This window comes from Ornithorhynchus anatinus, chromosome X4, assembly GCF_004115215.2.
Source record: "Ornithorhynchus anatinus isolate Pmale09 chromosome X4, mOrnAna1.pri.v4, whole genome shotgun sequence".
Lineage (NCBI taxonomy): Eukaryota > Metazoa > Chordata > Mammalia > Monotremata > Ornithorhynchidae > Ornithorhynchus > Ornithorhynchus anatinus.
Genome location: NC_041752.1, coordinates 678,566 through 701,438, shown reverse-complemented (window position 1 = coordinate 701,438; position 22,873 = coordinate 678,566). Strand labels below are relative to the sequence as shown.

Sequence of the window (22,873 nt, the reverse complement as noted above, 5' to 3'; positions counted from 1 at the left end):
GCCGTGTGACCTTGGGCAAGGAACTTCACTTCTCTGCGCCTCAGTTTCCTCATCGGTAAAAATGAGGATTAAATACCTGTGGTTCCTGACATTGGGGGTCAGGAGCCGTGTCCAACCTGATTATCTTTTGCCTAACCCCAACACCTAGGACAGCGCTTGGCACCTAGGTAGCACAGAACAAATGTGACATTGGCAGGCGTGGACCATCACCACCCCCAATCCCCTGAGCTTTTGGTTTCGGAATTGCAAAAGGAGAAGCAGGCGGGGAGCATGAGGTCAAAGTGAGTTTATTGTCCATACAGCAAAACCCTAATACCGCCCGAAAACATTTCTTCAATCCATCCTCAAACTAGCAGAACAGGGTATTAATAAAAAACGACTTAACACTGAACAGATAAGACCTCTTACAAAGGCTACTGCCACCGGCGGGAGACAGTCTTATCCAATAAAGCAATCAATCGATCAATCTCATGTTCTTTCTAAAAATGCTTTGTCTACTACAACCCTCTCCACCGCCCCGGACCCAATAAACACCCGCCATCTTAAAGAGCAATTGTGAGAGAGTAACACTGAGCTGATACGGCATTCACACTCATTAAAGAAAAAAAAAAAAAAAAAAAAAAGTTTGAGACTAGAAGTTGTGTGCAACGGAGTGTGTTTTGAGGTACACAGCAACATGGTCACACCCATAATGGAAAAAAAAAATCCAAGCTGGGACCTGTCGGGGATTTCAGAGTATTGTCAAATCCAGACAGCGTCTGTCAGCAGCATTCAAAGTATTTGGTTCGGAGAACTCTGAGAAGGGGCGTCTGGTGTGCCCCGGTCCCAGGGAGTCCTTCCCTAAGGCCTCTGGGGTCCCAGCCAGGGTCCTGAACCAGGGACCCAAGAGCCGCCTCTGCCGAAATAACTGCGGCGGATAACTTGGCTTCCGGGACCCCTGCGTCCCGTGGGAGAGAGACAGAGGGAAAGGGCCCCCTTCCGAGTCCTCCTTCCAGCCAAGAGACCCCAGCGCGCAGGACGGGTTTTTCAGCGGAGTCGCGGTGGGGTGGGGTGGAGGGGTCTGGCCAGTCTTCGTCCCCACCACTGCTGGAGCGGAGGGAGGCAGGGGTCAGAGCCCCTGGGGGCGGGTAGGGGGCTGGGGGCATTCCCTTTTAAAGCTACGCTCGGACGCTTCGGCAGGGCCCGTCTCCTCCTGGCAGCCTGGAGCCCTGACCAACCAACCCACCCCTCGGGCCCCGCTCCGACCTCCTTACTCCGCCCGAGATAGAGACCACGGGGACATCTCCTAAGGTGCGCAGGACCCTCTCCTCTCCCTGGAGGGAGAGAACCCCTCTCAAAGGCCCCTCCGCCCCAATCTGCCCTGGGCTGGTCATCCCGGGAAGGATGGGGAGTTCAGAACAAACAGCGGGCTTGTCCCTTCTGCACCTGACCGGACCTAGAGTTTTTTGCCTGGAGGCTGTAGCTCGCAGCTGGGCTGAGGGAGTGTGACTCTTGGCAGGAGGGTTTCCTGGCTCCCGGCCTCTGACCCGAAGGGGCAGAGCTCACCTCAGGAGATTAGCTGTGGGGCACGTGTCCCCTGGTGATCCTGAAGATGAACAGCCCCAGCAGGGGTTATTTTGCAGGGCACTTTACCTCGTCCTGTCTGGTCTCCCCGTGCCAGTCCGAGGCATGACTTGGGGGGGAGGGGGTCTCTGCCCTTCGCCGGGGGAAAGGGGCGGTCTGTAAGGAGCTACGCCCGACCACGTGCCCGCTAAGGCTTGCCAGGAGCTTATGGTATAAATAAATAACATGGCTGACGGGCAAGCTGGGTGCAGCCCCGGAGGGAAATCCTGCCCGTGCCTGCTGCCTCAGAAGGGAGAGGGTGACCGGACCTCCGGCCGGGATCTCCTCTGGCCAGCTGAAGTTCAGGTGAGGCCTTAGAGACCTGTGGGGGTTGGGTGGGCTTCTGGGCAGCTGGAGGGGCAAGGTTGTCAGTGAGGTGACTGGGCCCAGAGTGGCCGCTGGAGAACCCTGGATGCGCCTCTCAGGGTAAGGCTGGGTGACCACCAGGGCTCTTTAGGGACCCACGCCTTGTGCCCTCAACTGGGCAACCCTGACACCTGGCCCCCCCCGGGATTTCAACCAGTCGGCCAGTTCTCCCGAGAGCCCTGCTCCCGCTGCCAGCCCAAAATCCAATCTCCCCGACCGGGAGCCCGTACTGTTTCTGGATAGCCCTTGGGGTGGAAAGGGAGGATGGGGGTCCCAGGTCAGGATGACAGGAGCCGGCTAGGGCTTGGGGGGGCGGTCCCCCTTAACTGATAGTATTGAATCAAGTTGCGGGGCAGGGGGGAAGGTAGGCTGGCAAGGCTGCTTCTGTCTTTTAGGGTCCCTGAGCTCGGGATATCTTTTCCACCATAAATGTGGAGACCTACGCCAGAGGGAGACCGAGCCCCACCAGTGCCTGGGGTGCTGGACCCCCCGGCCACGCCGGCCCCAAGCTGGAAGTGTGTGGTTGTGAGGTATTATGGAAAAAAAAAATGAACCCTTTTCTTTTCTTGCTATTGTTATTTTGTTTTGTCCAGTAAACCTGAGGTAAGTATAGATACCGTCTTTGCAGAATGTGATCAGGAAAAAAAAAATAATAATAAATCTAGACTAGGCTATCAGGAAAACACAAATAAACTGTACATAAGGCTTTTCCAGTAAATCAAAGTACTCGTCATATCTCCACTTAACCATCTACTTCAAGATTTGAAATTTAAGCGGTAAAATAATATATTATAAAAATGTTTATAAAATAGCAGCACACAGTGAAACATTACAGCTAAGAACTGTTAATGTGAATAAAAATGAAACAAGTCGTAGCTTCTTAGCAGCGCAAACAAAAAAAACTGAACAAATAAAAACGAACCCCAAAAAAAGGACAATCGGGAGATTTTTTTTTTTTAAATCTCCATTTTTCTACTCTCATGGTTGCTCCACCAGGCAGCGTCGGTTTATAAAATAATAATTCTTCAAAAGTATCACGTTCCTTTCGGTTTTCCATTTTTCAACAATGCAAACATTAATATTCCCACCAACGTCAACTGTTAAGAAAATTGTGCAAAAAAAAAAAAAAAAAAACACATATTTCGTTCCAACTCCCCTTTGCAAACTGAATACTTCTGACCGGGAAGGTGAGGGGAAGGGAAAAGGGATTTTCAAGTTCACTGACTATTCCATTTCGGTAACACGAACCAACAGAAAGGTCAAAGGGGCCTTGGAGGGGAGATATTTTTCTTTTGCGTGAGGCACAAGTGTTGATTTGGGCATTGAGACCCATCTGGGAAGAAGAATAGGGTGACCGGGAATGTCTTCTGCCAGGCTTGTGTCGGGAACGTTGGGATGGGACCCTGCATTCGGAATGTCATCCCGGCTTCCGGCGGCGACGCCGGAACCGAGAGAGCAAAGGTGAGGTGCTGGAAAGGGGTGAGGGTGGGGGAGGTTTAGGGGTGAAGGGGAGGAGCACGGGGAGGGCTCCGTGCTCCCCTCCTCACCTCCCCTCCGACCCCCACTCGGCACGCTTTCCGTAAACAACTCCATCTATCCCTTGGGAAGAATTTTCAAAGTGCTTTGCGACGGGGTGGCCCGTGGCCGCCCCACGCTGCAGGCCCTCAGGCCGCCAGGCACCGACCGCTCATCTTGAGCAGCTGAGGCCGCCTGCCGCAACCGCCGTCTTGGATGCAGCAGTGGACTGACGCCCAAGCCCCCTCTCCCCATTGCCGGGAGTCCCCGCCAGGAGACAGAGGTGGCGGAGGGGGCAGGCCGCGCGTGCAGGTGACCCCATGCCGCCTGCCCGCGCCGCGCAGGGCAGGGGATGGGTTTCTTTCTCTGCCTTGTTTCATTTCTAGGAGAGCCTTAAATCCGGTCTGGTCCCAGGTGGGCGAAAGGGGGGGGGGGGGGGGGGGGGTTCGTTCTAAAACTCGAGGGGGCGGGGGTGAGGGAGGGGAAGCGAGCCGGGGTCTTTCCGGGCGCCTCACAGGTTGATGTCCCTCACGTCCGTGGGCGTGCCGGCCTGGTCCACTTCATCCACCATCTTGGAGGGCTGGCTCGGGGGGGGCTCCCGCTGCTGGACCCTGCGCAGGTTATGGACGAGCACGGCCTCGATCTGCTCCTGGCAAGCCTTCAGGCAGTCCTGGGGGGGAGCAAGGCGAAGGATCCGGCCGTCAGTGAGGGTGGGCCCGGGGATAAAGACGGGGGCGGGTCAGTGAGGAAGGGGAGCCTCCCCACACCGTGAGCTGGACACCAGGCCGGCTCGCACTGACCAGAGGGCGTTAAGACTGTAGTACGTAGAACTAGGAAGGGGGCATCACGGCAAGTATGAAACTGCTTTTCCCCAAATCCCACCCCGCTTTACTGGCTGCTTGCTGTGTGCAGAGAACTAGCGGCATGGCTTAGTGGGTGGAGCACGGGCCTGGGAGTCAGAAGGTTACGGATTCTAATCCCAGCTCTGCCAGTTGTCTGCTGTGTGGCCTTGGGCGAGTCATTTAACTTCTCTGCGCCTCAGTTACCTCATCTGTAAAATGGGGATTAAGACGGTGAGCTCCGTGCGGGACGGGGACCGTGTCCAACCCGATTTGCTTGTATCCACTCCAGTCCTTAGTACAGTGCCTGGCACATAGTAAGCGCTGAACAAATACCACAATTATAATGGGTGCCTACTGTGTGCACGGCACTATATTTGGCAACCTACTGTGTGCAGAGCGCTGTGCTGGGCACCTTCTATGTGCAGAAGGCTGTCCTGGATGTGAGGAGAGGATGGGGAACCTTCCCCACTCTCTGCTCCCCATCTCCCCGCCTCTATAACCCCTCTGGCTCAGTGGAAAGAGCCCGGGCTTGGGAGTCAGAAGTCATGGGTTCGAATCCCGGCTCTGCCACTTAGCTGTGTGACTGTGGGTGAGTCACTTAACTTCTCTGTGCCTCAGTTACCTCATCTGTCAAATGGGGATTAAGACCGCGAGCCTCACGTGGGACAACCTGGTTACCCCGTATCTACCCCAGCGCTTGGAACAGTGCTCTGCACAGAGTAAGCGCTTAACAAATACCAACATTATTATTATTATCCCTGTGAGTCCCAGCTCCCCAGGAATGTGGGTTTGTCCCCCACAATCCTTCGAGTCAGAGCGTATAGAGACAGTCCTGCTGAGACTCCCAAGCCGAGCTCCGCTTCTTTCCTCAGAGCAGGAGGACCTTTCTCTGACCCCAGCCCAGCGGTCCCGCCCCTGGTAGTGCCCCCCCCAACACCCCCCGCCCTGGGAGAGGCAGCTCCTCGTACCACATCTGTGTTGGTGATCTTGGCCAAGAGGTCCGTGAGGCCGTCCCCGGAGAGGGCACTCTCCTCGACGTCTAGCTGGAGTCCGCAGATGGCTGCCCCAACGCTGCCGGTCGCGATCATGGAGGGCGGATACATGGCAAAGGTAAAGTCTGTGGGAAAAGGGGAGGGGATGGGGTAGGCGTCAGCCGCGGAGAGCCCGAGTTGGGGCGCTCGGGAAGCGGCCCCCATCCTCCCTCGGACGAGAACGGTGCCCTCCGGGGGCGGGGCGCGACGGGACGGAAGAGGCGAACGGGGTTTCAGAGTGGAGTTCATGATCCTCCCGGTAGATACCGAAGCCTACCCATTCAGCTCCGTGAGACCCCTTGAGCCCTCGTGCGAGGCTGTGCAACCCTGTGTGTCCTGGGTGAGCTCCTGTGCCTGGCAGCTAGCCTCGCCTAAGAGACCACTCACTAGAAAAATCTAGCTTTCCCACGCCTGTTCATAAGAAAGAGTGTGGTCTAGTAGATAGAGCACGGGCTTGAGAATCAGAAGAACCTGGGTTCTAATCCTGGCTCTCCCATTTGTCTGCTGCGTGATGTTGGGCAAGTCACTTGACTTCTCTATGCCTCAGTTACTTCATCTGTAAAATGGGGATTATGACTTTGAGTCCCCCCGTGGGACGTGGACTGTGTCCAACCCGATTAGCTTGTATCTACTGCAGCGCTTAGTACGGTGCCTGAGACCTACTAAGCGTTTAACAAGTATTATAAAAAAACTTCACGAGGAACCCTGACCTCCCCTGAGACGGCTCACAAGGTCAGCTATCTTCCCCTTAAAGACAAGGACAGCTAAGCTCATGCCAGACACCATTCACAAGGACCGCTAGCCTCCATCCAGAGACCAGAGGCTGTTCGAGAGGACAGCAAGCCTCCTTCCAGAAACTGTTTGAAAAAGACAGCTAACCTCCCCGCAGAGGCAACTCATGAAGGCAGCTAGCCTCCCCCAAGAGGCCATTCATGAGGATAGTTAGCATCCCCGTCCCCGCAGAAACCATTCAGAAAAAAAATTAGCCTCCCCACAGAGGCTGGCTCCCAAGGGCAGGTAAGCTACTCCCCGAGACCATTTAGGAAGACAGCTAACCTCCCATCAGAGACCATTCACGAGGACAGCTAATCTCCTTCCAAAGACCATTAATGAGGACAGTTAGCCTCCTGCCAGAAACCATTCACGAAGACAGCTAGCCTACTTCCTAAGACTGTTCACGAGGAACACCAGCCTCCACCCGGAAACCATTCAGAAAGTCAGCTAGCCTCCCGCCAGAAACTGTTCAGAAAAACAGTTAGCCTCCCCACAGGGGGCAACGATGAAGACAGCTAGCCTCCCACCAGACAGTATTTTTGAGGACAGCTAGCCTCCTTGCAGAGATCACTCATGAAGGCAACTAACCTCCATCCAGACTGTGCACAAAGAATGCTAACCTCCACCCAGAAATTGTTCAGAAAGTTAGCCAGCCTTCCGCCAGAGACTGTTGATGAAGTCAGCTAGCCCCTGCCGCCTCCCGCCCAGAGACCATTCACAGAGACAGCTAGCCTCCCCGCAGAAACTGTTCCAAAGGAACGCCAGCCTCCAGTCAGAAACTGTTCAAAAAGTCAGCTAGCCTTCCCCTAGAGACTGTTCATGAAGAGAGCTAATCTCCTTCTAGAGACCCTTCATAAGGCCAGCTAGCCTCTGTCCAGGGACCATTCAAGAGGACAACTACCCTCTCTGTCCAGAGACTGTTCGTGAGGAAAGCTAGCCTCAAAGTAGAGACCATTCACAAGGTCTATTGGCTTCTACCCAGAGACCATTCATGAAAGCAAGCGGCTTCCCCTTACAGACCATTTAAGCGGTTAGCTAGCCTCAAAACAGGGATCGTTCACCGGCGCAGCTAGCCTCCATCCAGAGACTGTTCGGAAAGACAGATAGCCTCCTCACAGAGATGGTTCTCATGGACAGCCGGACCTCCTTCCTGAGACCATTCACAAGACAGCTAGTTGCTCCTTAGACTATTCAAATCTGCATCAGCCTCTTCGCTGACCTACCCACATCCTCTCTCTCCCTTCTCCTGCCCATACTTCACTCTATTGTCCGGATCATTTTTCTAAAAAACCTCTCAGTCCTTATCTCCCCATTCCTCAAAAACCTCCAATGGTTGTCCATCCACCTATGCATCAGACAAAAACTATTCGCTTTAAGGCACTCAATCAGCTCCTTCCCTACTACCTTACCTCATCGAGCTCCTACTACTATTCAACCCGCTCACTCCGTTCCTCTAACATCAACCTCCTCCAAGTGTCTCGATCTGGTCTCTCCTGCCATCCGCCCCTTGCCCACGACCTTCTTCGGGTGTGGAACTCCCTTCCCCTTCAGATATGACAGTCCACCACTCTCCCCACTTTCAAACTCTCCTAAAATCACATCTTCTCCAAGAGGCCTTCCCTAGCTCTCATTTCCCCTATCCTCCCACCCCTCTGAGTCGACTGGGCACGTGGCTGTGAACCCCATAAGTACTCACCCCAGCCTTACAGCACTTGGGGAACTATCCTTATACTATATTTCTCTTGTCCTTTATTTGTTTTAATATCTGTCTCCCCCCGTAAGCCACTTGTGGGCACGGTTCACGCCAGCCAACTCTGTTGTATTGCATTTTCCTAAGCATTTAGTACAGTGCTCTGACCACAGTAAAAAGAGAAGCAGCGTAGCCATTTGATATAGAGCAAGGGCCTGGCAGTCTGAAGGACCTGGGTTCTAATCCTAGCTCCACCTCTTGTCTGCTGTGTGACCTTGGGCAAGTCACTTAACTTCTCTGGGCCTCAGTTACTGCATCTGTAAAATGGGGATTAAGACTGTGGGACAGCAACCCGATTTGCTTGTATCCACTCCAGTGCTTAGAACAATGCCTGGTACATAGTAAATGCTTAACGGATATTATTATTATTACTATTATTACTAGCAATAATAATCAACCCTCAATAAATAACAAATGATTGATTGATGGATAACTAGCCTCCCCCTCAGAGACCATTCAGGAGGAAAACTAGCATCCCTCCAGAGTCCACTCACAATGAAAGCTAGCTTCGCTTCAGAGATCAGTCACGTGGACAGCTAACCTCCTCAGAAACCATTCACAAAGGCAGCCAGCCTCCCTCCAGAGAGAGTTCACAAGGACAGTTGGCCTCTCCAGAGACTATTCACGAGGACAGCTAGCCTCTCCCAGAGACTGTTCACAAGGACAACTAAGCTCCCTCCAGAGATCAGTTATGAAGACAGCAAGCCTCCCCTCAGAAACAATTCACAAGGACAGTTAGCCTGCCCCGGAGACCATTCACAAGGACAAATGGCCGCCAACCAGAGAACGCTCATGAGGATAGCTGGTCTCCCCTGAGACCATTCCCGAGGACAGCTAGCCTCGTCCAGAGAGGGTTCGGAAGGACATATAGCCTCCCCACAGAGGCAGTTCACGAGAATAGCCAGCTTCCCCCAAAGACCATTCACGAGGACAGCTAGCGTCCCCAGAGTGACTGCTCACAAGGACAGCTAGCCTCCACACAGACTGCTCACGAGGACAGCTAGCCTCCCCGCTGAAACCATTCATAAAGGCTAATAGCCTCAACCAGAAGCCATTCACAAGGACAGCCAACTTCCCCCCAGTGACCATTCACGGGACCACTAGACTCTAGTCAGAGCTCAGTCATGAGGACAGCTAGCTTCACCTGGGAGACTGTTCACCAGGGCAAATAGTCTCCACCCAGAGACCACTCAAAATGGCAGCAAACCTCATCCAAGACACCATTCATGAGGCCAGCTAGCCTCCCTCCAGAGACTGCACATGAGGACAGCTAGCTTCCCCGGCAAGTGTTCTCGAAGTCAGCGAGACTCCCCCTGAGACTGTTCTCGAGGACCGTGAGCCTCCCTCCAGACACCCTTTATAAGGACAGTAAATCTCACCCAAGAGACCGTCCACCAGCACAGCTAGCAACCCCCAGAGATCGGTCATGAGGACAGCTGGTGTCCTCTTAGAGATCAGTCATGAAGACTGCTAGCCTCCCCTCAGCGGCCGTTCATGTGGACAGTGAGCTTCACCCAAGAGTCTTTTTCACCAAGGCAGCTAGCCTCCCCCAGAGACAGTTCACTAGGACAGTGAATCTCCCCGCAGAGACCGTTCACCAGGCAGCTGGACTCACCCGAGACACCCATTCACCTGTCTCACAGCCAGCCTCCCCCAAAGATCACTCAGGAGAAGAGGGTTATCCTCCATCCAGAGACTATTCACGATGAGATGACTCACTGAACAAGTAGTCAACTCCCAGAAACAGTTCAGGAGGACAGCTGGGTTCCCTTTAAAGTATTCATGAAAATGGCTACCCTCCCTCTGGAAATGGTTCATGAGGACAGCTAGAGTTTTTCCAGAGACCATTCCTGAGGACAGCTAGTCGGGTCATAGAAACTGTTCCTACTAGGTTCCTTCCAAAAACAGAAGCATGGCCTGGTGGGTAGAGTACGGGTCTGGGAGTCAGAAGGACCTGGGTTGTAATCCTAGCTCTACCACTTGTCTGCTGTGTGACCTTGACCTTCACTTCACTTTTCTGTGCCTCAGTTACCTCATCTGTAAAATGGAGATAAAGACCCTGAGCTTCACGAGGGAGAGAGGGACTGTGTCCAACCTGATTAGCTTGTACCCACCGCAGCACTTAGTACAGTGCCTGGCACATAGTAAATGCTAAAAAATACTATTATTATTATTATTATTATTAGGGCCTGAAGTACTATTCCCTTCCCCCTGGGCCAGCAGTATATGTAAGGGCATATTTCCTGGTGTACATAACACAGGGCTGGGAGTCAGGAGACTGCAAGATCTAGGACCAGTCACTTAACTTCTCAAGGCCTCAGTTTCCCCATCTGTAAATTTGGGATAAGATTCTTCCTCCCTAGAAATTAGGGGAGATTATGTGCGAGCTAACTGTGCTGTATCCACTCCAGCACTTGGCAAAGATTAAGCGCCGATTAAATGGTTTTACTGCTATTGTTCAGGGGTTGGGGGTTGCTGAACCCCACTTCACTGGGCATAGGTCTCCACACCAAAGGCCCCTGCTGGGCACATGCCCCTACATCACATTCAGATCTCCACACCACGGGCCCCTACCAAGCAAACACCCCCAAGCTGGGCACACTGTCTACACCTCAGGCCCTCGCCGGGCGCACGTCCCCATGCCGGGCATGCTGTCTATGCCACAGGCCCCCCGCCCCGGCCACCCAGCTCCACTCACCAGTTGCACACAGGGCAATGAATGTCTGAGCGTGTTTACGGATCAAAAGCAGCTTGTCCCGAGGCTGGCACAGCTTCCGCAGGATGTGTTCGATGAAGTCGTGCGGGGTGACTGCCGCCAGGTTCCACTTCAACTTCCCTAGAACCACCAGCTCCCACTCCTGGGGACAGGAAGAGATACCGGAATGGGTGAGAGCTTAGGGAGGCTGGGCAAGGGGGTTGGATGGGGTAGTGAGGGGGGTGAGCATAATAATAATAATTACCTCCACCCAATTCCACAACACCCACACGGGTATGGCTGGGGGCATGCATTATGCCTCTTCCCCCTCCTCACCTCTCTCCCTGCCCATCCCCTACACACACACACACACACACACACACACACACACACATCACAGACTGACTCTAACAGGAATGGGGAGAAGTCATGCACAAAGCCAAATGTCAATCAGTAGGATTGGGTGTGCTGGTCCTGGCACCCATCCACAGAATTCCCCCACCTTCCCTCTTGCACAGGCTGTGGAGAACTCAGAGCAAGGACGAGGTAGCAGGGTCACGTGAGAAGATAGGCCGGGGGATTACGGGTGACACCATCACTTCAGGGAAGGACAGTCTGAAGAAGACAAGGGACGCTGGCTGCCCTCTGGAGGGTGAGGACATAGGTGGTGTTCTGATGTTGTTTGTATGGAAATCTGGATTGTTCCTAAACTTCAGGACAGGTGTCCGGAGACAGGGACTGTGATTTTCTGGCTCAGGGTTTAAAATTCATGTTGGAAACATTATCACCTGCATTAACTGAGGGGCTGCTGGGGGCAGAGTGCCATTCTAGGTGCTTACTGTGTGCAGAGCACTGTACTGGCCATCTATCATGTGCAGAGCGTGTCCTGGGGGCCTGCCTTGTGCAGAGTGCTGCACTGGGTGCCTACTGCCTGCAGAGTGTTGTACTGGATGCTTACCACGTACAGTGTTGCACTGGATACGCATACCGAGTCTAACTCCTGGGCACAGGCCTTTCCTAGTTTGCTGGTCTGGGCTGGTCTGAACTAAAATCAGAGTCCCTTCCCCTCCCCCCACCATGGGAGATGAAAACAATACAGAGAAGCAGCATGGCCTAATGGAAAGATCACAGGCCCGGGAGTCAAGGGACTTGGATTCTAATCTCAGTTTTGCCACTTGCCCGTTGGGTGACCTTGGGCAAGTTACATAACTTCTCTGTGCCTCAGTTTCCTCATCTGCCCAATGGGGGTTCAATATCTGTTCTCCCTCCTACTTAGACGTGGGACAGGGACTGTGTCTAATCTGATTGTCTTGTATCTGTCAATGGTATTTATTGAGTGCTTACTTGTGTGCAGAGTACTGTACTAAGCACATGAGAAAATACATTAAAATCGAGATGGTAAACCCGCTGCCTGCCCACAAGGAGTTTATGATCTACAAGGGAAGAGAGATATTAAAATAAAACGCAGATAGGGGAAATAGTAGAGTATAAGGATACGTACAGTGCTTGGCCTTGAGTGTTTAACAAATGCCATTAATCTCTCAATCAATGAATGGTATTTATTGGGCACCTATTGTGTGCTGAGCACCGTATTAAGCGCCCGGGGGTGTACAAGAGATTGGTAGACCCGTTCCCAGCCCATAATTATCTTCTGTCTTCTCGCCTGCCGCTCCCCCATCTCGGGCTCTTGACCGGGGGAGCTCGAACCGCCCCCGGCACCGAAACGGGTCAGCTCAATGTGGGGGGGGCGGTCCCCAACTTGGGGGCATTCAGGGGCGAGGTGGCCCACGGGAGGCAGCACTGATGCCAACAGCTTATCACACTCCGGGGTTTGACGGGAGACGGGTCTCCCCGTAGCCCAGCGCACCAAAGCCGGAGGCTGCCGCAACCTGGCACAGGTTCAAAGTTGAAGTCATCCATCCCCTCCCTCTGTACTAAGCGCCCCCCACGTGCATGTCTGCCACTAGATGGCGGTGCAGGCCCAGAAAGGAGCCCGGCTCCCCCACTTCCTCCGCCCCCACCCCATTACAAAGCCATAGTCAGTTCAAGAAACTCTCCAAGTTCCTTTAGCGGCTGGGCAGATCCAGAAGGGCCGAGCCGGAGGAAGAAGTGGCTTTCTGTTGGGTCGCCGAAGGCGCTGGGGGAAGCCGGGCGGAGAGAGAAGGGTTTCTGAAATACGGGAGGGGAAAAATCGAGAATCGCCCCTGCCCCTTCCGCCTGCCCTCGGCCGCCTCCCCCGAGGGATGCCAAGTGAGGCCGGGGGGACCTCCGGCTACAGAAGGGAGGAGGTGGGCGGCCGAGGTGGTGGCTGACGGGACTGGCATCTCAAGCCACTAGCGGGAGGGGGGGACGGCGAGACCGTCATTGGGCGGGGATTGTCTCTATCGGTTGCCGAACTGTCCAGTCCAAGCGCTTGGTACAGTGCTCTGCACATAGCGAGCGCTCAATAAACACTATTGAATGAATGACTCTCTCTGTCATTCACCCACTGTCTGGAAGATGCTTTCTCAGCCTCTTCCTGGCCCACCTGAGCCAGGCTAAAACGTAGGGGGGAAGGGACTTGGCAGTAGTTCAAGGCGTGAGAATTAAACCCGCCGAGGGAAAAACCCCCTCCACTGGGTGGCGCCCTCAAAGTTCCCTTATTTATCAGGATTACTCAGTTTGTAAACTTTTTCGTCCATTTCCCCCTTACGGTGGAAGCTCCTTGTGGGCAGGGAACATATCACTGGCTTGTTCTGTACTTCCCAAGCGGTTGGTACCATGAATTTTGGGCTACTACTTCTGCTGTTACCGCTTCCTCTGCCGCTGCTATTACTGTTACCGCTAAGCTCGTTGTGGGCCGGGAATAGGTCCGTTTCATGTTATACGGTACTCTCCCTAGCGCTTAGGACAGCGCCCTGCATGCAGTAGGCGCTCAAAAAATGCAACAGACTGACTTACGGCTGCTGCTGGTCTCTCAACTGTCTCTGGACGGAGGGGTCGGGAAAGTTCTTTATTGCTCAGGGTTCAGTGGGAAGGGGTGGAGGACCCAGGATCTGAACATGAAGGGAGAAGGAGGAGGAGGAGAAGGAGAGGAGTGGGTGTCGTTACCAGCAGTTCTCGAGGTTTGATAGAATTGTCTGTATAAATACAGAGTTTCTCAGCAGTCAGGGGGGCGGTCTCCTTCAGCTTGGAAGCCAGGAACATGCAGACGGCCCCCAACAGCTGCAGATGGTGCTTGGGTGTGGGGACCCCGGCTAGGAAGCGGTCCAGGTAATTCATGGCCAAGGGGAACACCTCTTCTTCGCACTTCTGTTCCTCGCAGACCTGCGAGGGCGGGCATGGCGGCACCGGGGTCCGGCCGGACGCAGAGGCGGAGAGGGAGAAGACAACGGTCTCATTAGAACAGAGGGGCCGGGGTGGGTGTGGGGGGGACGCCAAGGGGGTCCGGCCAGCCCCCCAATTCCAGGCCCCTCTGGCACAGGAGGGGTTAAGGAGGTCCGGGCAGGGCTGCTGCGGCCCCAGCTCGCAGCTCGCTTCCCTCTGCTCTGCCTCGCTCGGCCCTCACTCCCTCCCTCCCTCTCTCTGTCTCTCAGCTCTCGATTTTTGGATTTCGTCATCTTTTCAAAAAATCGATAAAAATATCCCTAGGGCCCCTGGGGACTCCCCCTTGGCCCCATCGGGACCCCCGGCCCCCCTCCTCTCATTCCCGACAATTGAAAAAAATCCCCGCGGGGGTCCCCCCGGCCCAGAGGCCTCGAATGGGGGGCTGGGGGGGTGGGCAGGAGGGGAAGAAGACAGGAGGAGGAGGAGGAGGAGGAGGGAGAGTGGAGCGGAGGGTGGGGGGGGGTGCCGACTTCAAAAAATAACTAAAAATCGACCGAGGGGTCTGGAAGGGTCTTTTTGGCACGAAAACCACCTGCAGGGTCCCCGCTTCCCGGGGTGGGGCTGGGGGGTGGGGGGGAACCCCCCCATTTCTGTTCCAGGGGTGCTGAATCCGACGGGGGAGGAGAGAGCGGCGGGAACTGCACGACAACTGTGTGGGGGGTCCCAGCGGGGGCTGGAGGGGCCCGGGCTGCCCACCCTGGGGGAAATGGGGGTGCAAGGGTGGGAGGGGGCTGGGGGGGGTCCCGAAGCCCCCCCCCCGCTGGGGGGGGGTTCTACCTCCCCTCCGCCAGCCCCCTCTGCCCCGGGACCACCAGGAAGATGACTTGCCCGCAATGCCCGCGGGGTGCGGGGCAGGGTAGGAAGTGGGGTGCGGGGGTGGGGGGGCGGGGTGGGGGGGGGCCTTCAGCTCCTCTCCAGCCGAGTGTGTAAAGCAACATGGCGAAAACCGGGGCACGTCCAGCGCTCTGCCTACGTGGGCACCCAGAAAGGCTCGCGGGGCAGAGATCGGGGGTGGGGGGTGGGGGGGTGCCCCGCCTCCCCCCCCCCCACCGGATCCCAGCCGCGTGGGAGACCCGGGGGTGGGACGGTGACTTTTCCTAGGACCATTACTTTGTCATTTTCTGCAGGACCCCCCCCCCAAAAAAAATCCCCTGCCCCCCCCCCCCACCAGCAGGACAGCAACTGATTCTGCCCGAGTGCTTTTTTTTGGGGGGGGGGACACAGATGGAAAGAGCTTCCTGCCCCCCCCCTTGACTTCTTGTGCAACTCGTTTCTCTGCACACCCCCCCCCCCCAAATACCCCAGAGCCCTGAAATAGCGCCACGAGGGCCGGCCGGGGCCTGCACCGGGGATGGCGCCCAGGCCTCCCCCTCGAGGGCTCCACCGCCCCCAGCCCACCCGCAGGGTCCGGGGGTCCAGGGGGTCGGGTGGGGTGGGGGGGGTCCGGCCCCAGACCCACCTCCAACATCCAGGTGGCCACCATCCTGCGCATGTGCGGCTGGATGTCCCTCTGGACGCACTTGAAGTAGGAGCACTGGGGCAGGTACCGCTCCTCGATGGTCAGCAAGTTGAGCAGGACGCGGTCGTCGTTCAGCAAGTTGGGGTCCGGCAGGGCCCTCCGGACCGGCTCGGCCTCGCAGCAAAGCAGTTCCATGGCGGGGGTCCCCCCCACCCACCGTAAGCACCCCCTCCCCGAGGGCGCTGGGGCCCTAAGCTCCCCTCCTCCTCGGAGCTGGAAAAGTTGCACGTGCAGGGAGAGGGGGTGCAGGGAGAGGGGGTGCAGGGAGAGGGGGTGCAAGGAGAGGGGGTGCAAGGGGGGGGTCCCCCCTCCTCCCCCTTCGGAAAAGAGGAGGGCGGGGGGGAGGGGATGGGGGAGGGAAGTGGAGGAGGGGGGATGGGGCGGTGGAGGAGGAGGAGGAGGCGGGCAGGACGGCGAGACTCCCCTCCTGCTCTTCCCTTCAAACTTTTCTCGTCTCGTCGCTCGCCCGTTCTGCTCCTCCTCCGGTTTTCAGCCGCCGGCCGAGGAGGTAGTGACGCAAGCGACTGGAGCACGCCGCCCTCCTCCTCCTCCTCCTCCTCCTCCGGCTCCCCCTCCCACCTCCTCTCTCCCCCACCCCCCACCCTTTTCCTCCTCTCCCCTCTCTCCCTTCCAGCCCCTCTTCTCCCTCCCTTGTTAATATGGAGAACAGCAGCTGGTCAGAAGGAACATCAAACGCCGGGTCCCCCCCTGCTCCTTCCCACCTCCCCCCCCCCTGCTCCCTTTCGCTTTCTCCCTCCGGACCCGGGGGCCCCGTTCGGGGGCACACATTAAAATGACAGCAGCCCCCCCCCCCCGCCCCCCCTGCAAGGAATCCTAAAATCATGTGCACGGTGCTAAAATAATTCCCCTTCCTGGCTCCCCCCTAGGCCAGGCGAGCGGTCTGAGCTCTCCTTGGAAGGCCAGCAAGGGCCCAGGGGGCTCTTGAGCTCCAAAGAGGCGCGGGAACCTGATCGTAGTGTCATTGCACATCGACCGATCCATAGTATTTCCTGAGCGCCCTGCAGAGCACCTTACTGAGCGCCCTGCAGAGCACCTTACTGAGCGCCCGGGACGGTCCTTACGGAGGCCGCCGTTTTCCGGAGTGGGTTCGTTCTCATTTGATCCGAAAGGATCGGGTCGTGCTAGCCGCCCCCCCAATCTCGTTTCCCTCCTCCTGCCAGCAAAGCAGAGGAGGAAGAAGGGGGTGAGGGGTAGGGCGGAAGGTCAGATGGGTGAGGGGCTCTCTGACCAGTAGAGAACATGCAGTGGGACAGAGGGACGGTTTGTCGGGGTTGATCTTGTGACGGTGTGGTACACGGGTTGGGAGGGGGGAGAGCAAAGGTTTTTGTGGGTTTGGGGGGGGGGGGTGAGGGGAGGTTGCAACCGAAATAGTGGGTCCCTGCAGGCTGAGCAAGTGGGCAGGTTGCTGTGGTCCGCTTCCTCGACTCGACATCTGCTGACAGGCAGGCTGAGGTGTCTGAGGAGACTGCATGGCCGCACAGATACCGCTTTCTAGGAAATACCCAGGCAGGGGAGAGGCGGGGGGAAGGGATGTGTGCTCATTTACCCCCCCACACACCCCCTCCCCCCCCCCTTGCTCCGCTAGCTGGAGACTTCCACCCTCCGCCGCTCTGCACGGCCTCCGGATCGGGCCCAGTGGGCGGCGATTCTCCGGGCTTTGCAATCGAGCTGTGACATGCACTGGGCCCCATCCTCTCCACCCCGGGACCCCCGCCGCTCCCCCGGGATGGTGGGGGGGAGGCGAAGGAGGAGGGGTCCCGGACACCCCGGTTGGAGTTAGGGAGCTGCAGATGGAGGGGTGGTGGGGGGAGGCCGTCCTCCAGGCCCACTTCCTCCATGCTGTCGTCCGGGGTGCACGTGGGGGTGGGCTGCATGTGTGCCCCCCGCCCCCACGGGAGGCATGGGGGGGGGACCCGAGCAAAAGGGTCAGTCTCCTGGGGGGGGTTCCTCTCGATCGGGATGGGGGGTGGGAGGGGGATAAGGCGCTTTCGATTAGCTGTGCCCCGGAAGAACCTTAAATCGAGGGTGCGGCGGAAGGGGGTGGGGGGAGTGGGAGGCCTATCACTTTAAAAGGGTGAGTAAGAGTTTGGGGACCTACCTCCCTCTCCCTCTCTATTTGCATAGCCAATAGCTCTGGGACTCTTGCTACTGCGCGCTGATTGTTACCGGGCAGATTACCTTTTTTTTTTTTTTTTTTTAGTAGGAAGCATTTCCCACTACATCAAAAGAAGCCAAGCTAGGAAGGGGTGGGGGAAGAGAAACCTCCCGACCTTATCGATAGGGTGAAATTGGCGACCGATGTACTGTCTGCATGCAAAGGGAATGGGGAGGGGCGGAGGAAGAAGGGCGAGGGGGAAGAAAGGGCTAATTGCTCACTGGAAGTCTTTGACTTTTATGCAAAAACTAAGTCAAAATTCCCCTCCGACACCCAAGTTGCAAACTCAGACTGAAAGCGCGACGCACAGGACGGGCTATTAGGAATAATAAAGATCGTTTAAAAGCCCGCTATGCGCTGTCGCCGAGCTAGGTGGAGTTCCCGGAACGGGGAGGATTGAGTCACTCCGGATAAGCGGATTGCAGAAAATAATCATTTTACTACCACTATTCAATTTAAAAAAGCCACGCGCCCAGCTCGGGGCGGGTTAAGAAAGAGGGGGCGGGGGAGGTCGGCGGAGATGAGGGGTCGCCTGGAGGGGTGCGATGCAAGGGTGGGTGGGTGGGCTGGGGGTTTGGCACAGCCCGGTGACCCCCCACCCCCCCCCCGTCGCCCCCGGAGGCGGGAAGCCCCCCGCTTCGGGTCGAAGACGCGTGACAGTCGGGACTCGGAGCTCCACGTGTTCGGGGCGGGGGAGTATTTACGGTGACAGGTCCTGACGCCTCCGGGTGGGCGTTGCTCCCCCCTTAATAGCAGCCGCACGGGAGTCGTGGGTGGCGGCAAGGGGAGGAGGAGGAGGAGGAGATTTCCCCTTGCAACCCTCGTGGCGAGATGACCTCATAAAGCGCCCCTTTAAGTTCCCCATTCACTTCTGCCTCCCGCCCCGGGGGCCCGTCGTCTGTCCCAGGGCGCTTTAATAACAATGTCGGTATCTGTTCAGCGCTCACTGTGGGCCGAGCACTGTTCTAGGCGCTGCGGTTGTTGCAGGGTAATCAGGTTGTCCCACGTGAGGCTGACAGTCCTCATCCTCCTTTTTCAGAGGAGGTAACCGAGGCACCGAGGATAATAACGAGGGGATTTGTTCAGCCCGTACTCTGGGCCTGGCCCTGTTCTAAGCGCCGGGGTAGATACGAGGTCATCGGGTTGGCCCACGTAGGGCTCACGGTCTCCATCCCCATTTTACAGATGAGGTCACTGAGGCACAGAGGAGTTAAGTGACTGGCTCAAGGTCACCCAGCTGACAAGCGGCGGGGCCGGGATTAGAATCCATGACCTCTGAGTCCCAAGCCCAGGCTCTTGCCACTGAGCCAAGTGACTTGTCCAAAGTCACCCAGCTGACAGGCGGCGGGGATTAGAACCCACGACCTCTGGTTCCTAAGCCCGTGCTCTTTCCACCGAGATACGGTGCTTCTCTTTAAGACTCACGGGAGACGCGACTGGCCAGTCGACCTCTCTGTACCTCAGTTCCCTCATCTGTAAAACGGGGGTTAAAACTGCCAGCCCCACGTGGGACAATCTGATCACCTTGTAGCTCCCGGCCCCAGCGCTTAGAACAGTGCTTTGCACATAGTAAGCGCTCAATACCAGTTCCCTCATCTGTAAAATGGGGATGAAGACTGTGAGCCCCACGTGGGACAACCTGATTCCCCTGGGTCTACCCCAGCGCTTAGAACAGTGCTCGGCACATAGTAAGCGCTTAACAAATACCCACATTATTATTATTATTATTACCACCGTTATTACACCGGCAAGTTTTCCCGGATTCGACTTTTCGGTCATTCCTTCTGCTTCCCCCCCACGTCGGGAAAACCCGGGCTGGGGGAGGGAGTGTCACATTAGGGGACGGCCCCTTAATAACGCGCGTCGTCGCCCGCGGGGCTGGGGAGCGGGAACACGGGGCAGCCCCCCGTGTGTCCCCCCCACCCCCGTCTGCCCGAGCGGGTGCCAAAGTGTCGGGGAGTTGGATTTCCCCTGTCCCTTCCCCGCCCCCCCCCCCCCAAGAGGCAAGGCACCAAAAGAGCGACTACACGTTGCGTTCCGAGCATCGAAATTGCTTTCTCCACCCGCCCCCGGCTGCCCCGCCCCGCTGTCGGTTGGAAAGTGTGCAAAAGCCCACCCCGACACACGCACCCACGGGCGGGCACGCTCAGGGACACGAGGCCCAGGCATCCGGGCGCACACGCCCTCATCCGTGTGCAAAAGAGACGCACACCCGCCCTCCCTTCTGCCCGCAACGCCTGCACACGCAGTCATTCCCGCACAGGGCGGGTACACGCTCACCTGGCCGGGTGTCCGCCCCAGCCCCCTCCCCAGCGAGCGGCCGGTCTGCGCCTTTTATAATAACGATGGGATTTGTTGAGCGCTTACTATGTGCAAGGCGCTGTTCGAAACGCTGGGGAGGATACAGGGTGACCAGGTTGTCCCACGTGGGGCTCCCGGTCTTAATGCCCGTTTTACAGAGGAGGTCACCGAGGCCCAGGGAAGTGACTTGCCCAAAGTCACCCAGCCGACAAGGGGCAGAGGGGGGATTTGAACTCATGACCTCTGACTCCCCAGCCCGGGCTCTTCGCCCCCGCGTGTCCGAGACCTCCGCCCCCGGCTCGGGGGGAGGGTGGCCATCTAGGTGAGAACCCCGCTTCCCCGAATAAACCCCCGCCCGGCTGGGGAGGAAAATGGTTTGGGCGTTTTTCGATCCATTTTTGCAGAAGGAGGGGGCAGGGCTCAAAATAAAAGAGAAATGAAGAGAACCACGCTCTGGGACCCGGCGCCGTTGGGATCTCCCTGCTAACCCTGTCCCGGCTGGACGGACCTGAGCCGGTGGGGAGGGGGTTTCTTCTTCTGAGTGATTTGGGTCAGGGGAGAAAGCAGGTCCTTCGAGGCCGTGGTTTTCCTGATGCAGTTCTTTCTGGTGTGTTTTGGCTTTTTCTTGCCATCTGCAGGATCTTGGGGCAGGGACAGGCCGAAGGAGAGGGGAGAGCAGAGGGACGAGGAAGGGGGGTCGGGACAGAACCTTTGACCGGTCGGGGAGAGATAAGGGCTGGCGACTTTGGGGGCTTCGGAGTCGCAGCCGCATTCGTTTGATCTCTTTAATCCGACGGGGAAACCACGGTTCCCGGAGAAGACCCAGGACGACGACAGGCCCCTCGGTCCCGAAGGAGACCCCCCACCATCCCTCAAGCCGACGCAGCCCCTTCCCACCCCCTCCCCTCCCACTTCTTCCTACTTTCTGTCTGGTGCGGGACCCCCGCCCCCCCCCGGTGCGTCCCCTAAACCCGCAAACCCGTTTTGTTTTTTTCCCCCCGATGGGACGGCTTGCAGCAATTTGGGGGGAGGCGATGCTTCTTGGGGAACCCGCGCAGCCCGGCGATCTCCGCAGGGAGGAGGACCGACCTTCTCCACGGGTCCCCCGGGAGCCGCTGGGCACCACGCGGGTTTTTCGCGGAATTATGACGTCTCCTCCCACGTGGGGAGGGGGCGGGACGTGGGGGATGGGGGTCCGTGGTGGGTGGCGGAGGTGGGGGCCGCGGCCCGAGCGGCGCTGCAAACCCGGGCCTAGGGGGTGGGGCCGGAGGGAGGAGGGGGCTGCCGGCTGCAGGGGCTTCCGGGGGCGCGGGGGAGGGGGGCTAAAGGCCTCGCATCAAGGGAAAGTTGTTTCCCAACCATCTAACCTTGTCCCGGGAGGCAGCTTGGGAATAGGACCGATTCAGGGGCCGCCTGGGATCGGGGGTGGGAAGCAAAGTCTCTTAGGTTTTGGAGTTAGAATTGCACGTCTGTGTACGGATGTTCGGGGCATACCTTTCCCTCCCCCCTCCCCCCCCCCCCCCCCATTAGAATTGCACATCTGCCTACAGATCTAGGCATATCTTTCCCTCCCTTCTCTACCCATTAGAATTGCACATCTGTGTACAGATGTTCTGGGCATGCCATCTCCCCCCCCCCCCCCCTTCTCTACCCATTAGAATCGCACATCCGTTTACAGATGTTCTGGACCTACCTTTCTCTCCAGTCTCCCCTCCTTAGAACCGCCTATCTGTTTACATCTGTCCCCGCTCCCTGGGAGGGGGAATGCAAGATTCCCTACCCCAGGTATAGACCCATACCCCGGTCACAGCAAGGTAGCATGCAGGGAGACTTCCAGCAATTTCCCCAGTAGATCCCAGACCCTTCTCCCTCTGATTCCCCAAGCTTGGGGCCCATGGGGTCGGGGGGACTGGAAGCTATTTAATTAGGCACCCCCAAAGTGAATGGCACATACAACCTGGGGGTGCCTAATTAAATAGCTTCACTTTGGGGCTAAACGTTTGTACTCCCAGGTTCGGGTGAACTGGGGACACCGGGGGGGGGGGGGGGTGCAGGCTGCCAAGGACCCATATAGAGGCCAAGAAACGGTAGTGTTGTCTAAACAGCAATCTTCTAGACAAGGAAGCACGCTGTGCAGAGCCGGGCCTCTCACAGAGGTCTCGGTTGGCATTGGAAACGTTTTTGCCACCACCAGGACAGAGCAGTGTTGAGACAGAGTAAAGGAAATGCACACATCTCACGGTACCTGAACCCACCCCACCCCAACCGTCCTACATCATCGACCACTCCAGCACTTATTCTCCGTATAAGCACTTGGGTACCCCTCCGCCCCACTGTCCTAGCACTTTTATCCATATCTTCATATTTGGTTGCTTTCTCCTACTTGTTATTATTTAATATCTGTCTCCCCTGCTAGACTGTAAGCTCCTTGAGGGTGGGGATCATGTCTACTCTGTTGTTCTCTCCCAAGCTCTCAGAACAGTGCTCTGCACCCCAACAGAGTTTCAATAACTATGACAGAAAGAAGAGAAAAAGAAAAGGAATGACCATCTCATTCTCTCTGCTTCTAGGACATTGTTCTCTTCAATTTTCTTTTAGTTAATAGCCTTTATTGAGCACTGTGTGCAGAGCGCCGTTCTGAGCACTTGGGAGAGTTCAATAAAGCTAATAGACACGACCCCTGCTCTCAAAGAGCTCAGAGTCTAGAAGGGGAGATAGACTGTAAAATGAGACTGATGGAAGAGGAGAAAGGAAGGTTGGAGGTGTGAGGGAATGAGTGTGTAAATAGGGTATATAAGTCGATATATATAGAAGTGTGATGTTTTCATTTCACTGAGGATGTCCTGGCTGCATGAACCTGGGAGGTTTCCTGTTTGGAAAGAGAAAAAGTGATCCGGGTCAGGGGAGAAACCAGATCCTTTGAGGACGTGGTTTCC

At 56.7% G+C, this 22,873-nt stretch overlaps 1 protein-coding gene and 2 long non-coding RNA genes across 3 annotated transcripts in view; 2 read left to right on the top strand and 1 right to left on the bottom strand.

The window, feature by feature from the left end:
- The window catches only part of LOC120638140, a 70,327-nt gene that overhangs the window by 3,681 nt on the left and 43,773 nt on the right, over positions 1-22,873 (top strand). The window lies entirely within an intron of this gene.
- LOC114807817 lies at positions 1,740-3,102 on the top strand. Its single transcript, XR_003755873.2, has 2 exons — positions 1,740-1,908; positions 2,364-3,102. It is a non-coding gene; the product is annotated as an uncharacterized LOC114807817 (long non-coding RNA).
- On the bottom strand, positions 3,928-15,770 carry CCND2 (cyclin D2). The gene is made up of 5 exons (XM_029054370.1): positions 15,401-15,770; positions 13,666-13,881; positions 10,579-10,738; positions 5,294-5,442; positions 3,928-4,153 (listed from the first exon to the last, which is right to left on the bottom strand). Exons 1-5 carry the CDS (start codon positions 15,593-15,595, stop codon positions 3,995-3,997), a joined length of 879 nt encoding a protein of 292 aa, XP_028910203.1. The 5' UTR covers positions 15,596-15,770; the 3' UTR covers positions 3,928-3,994.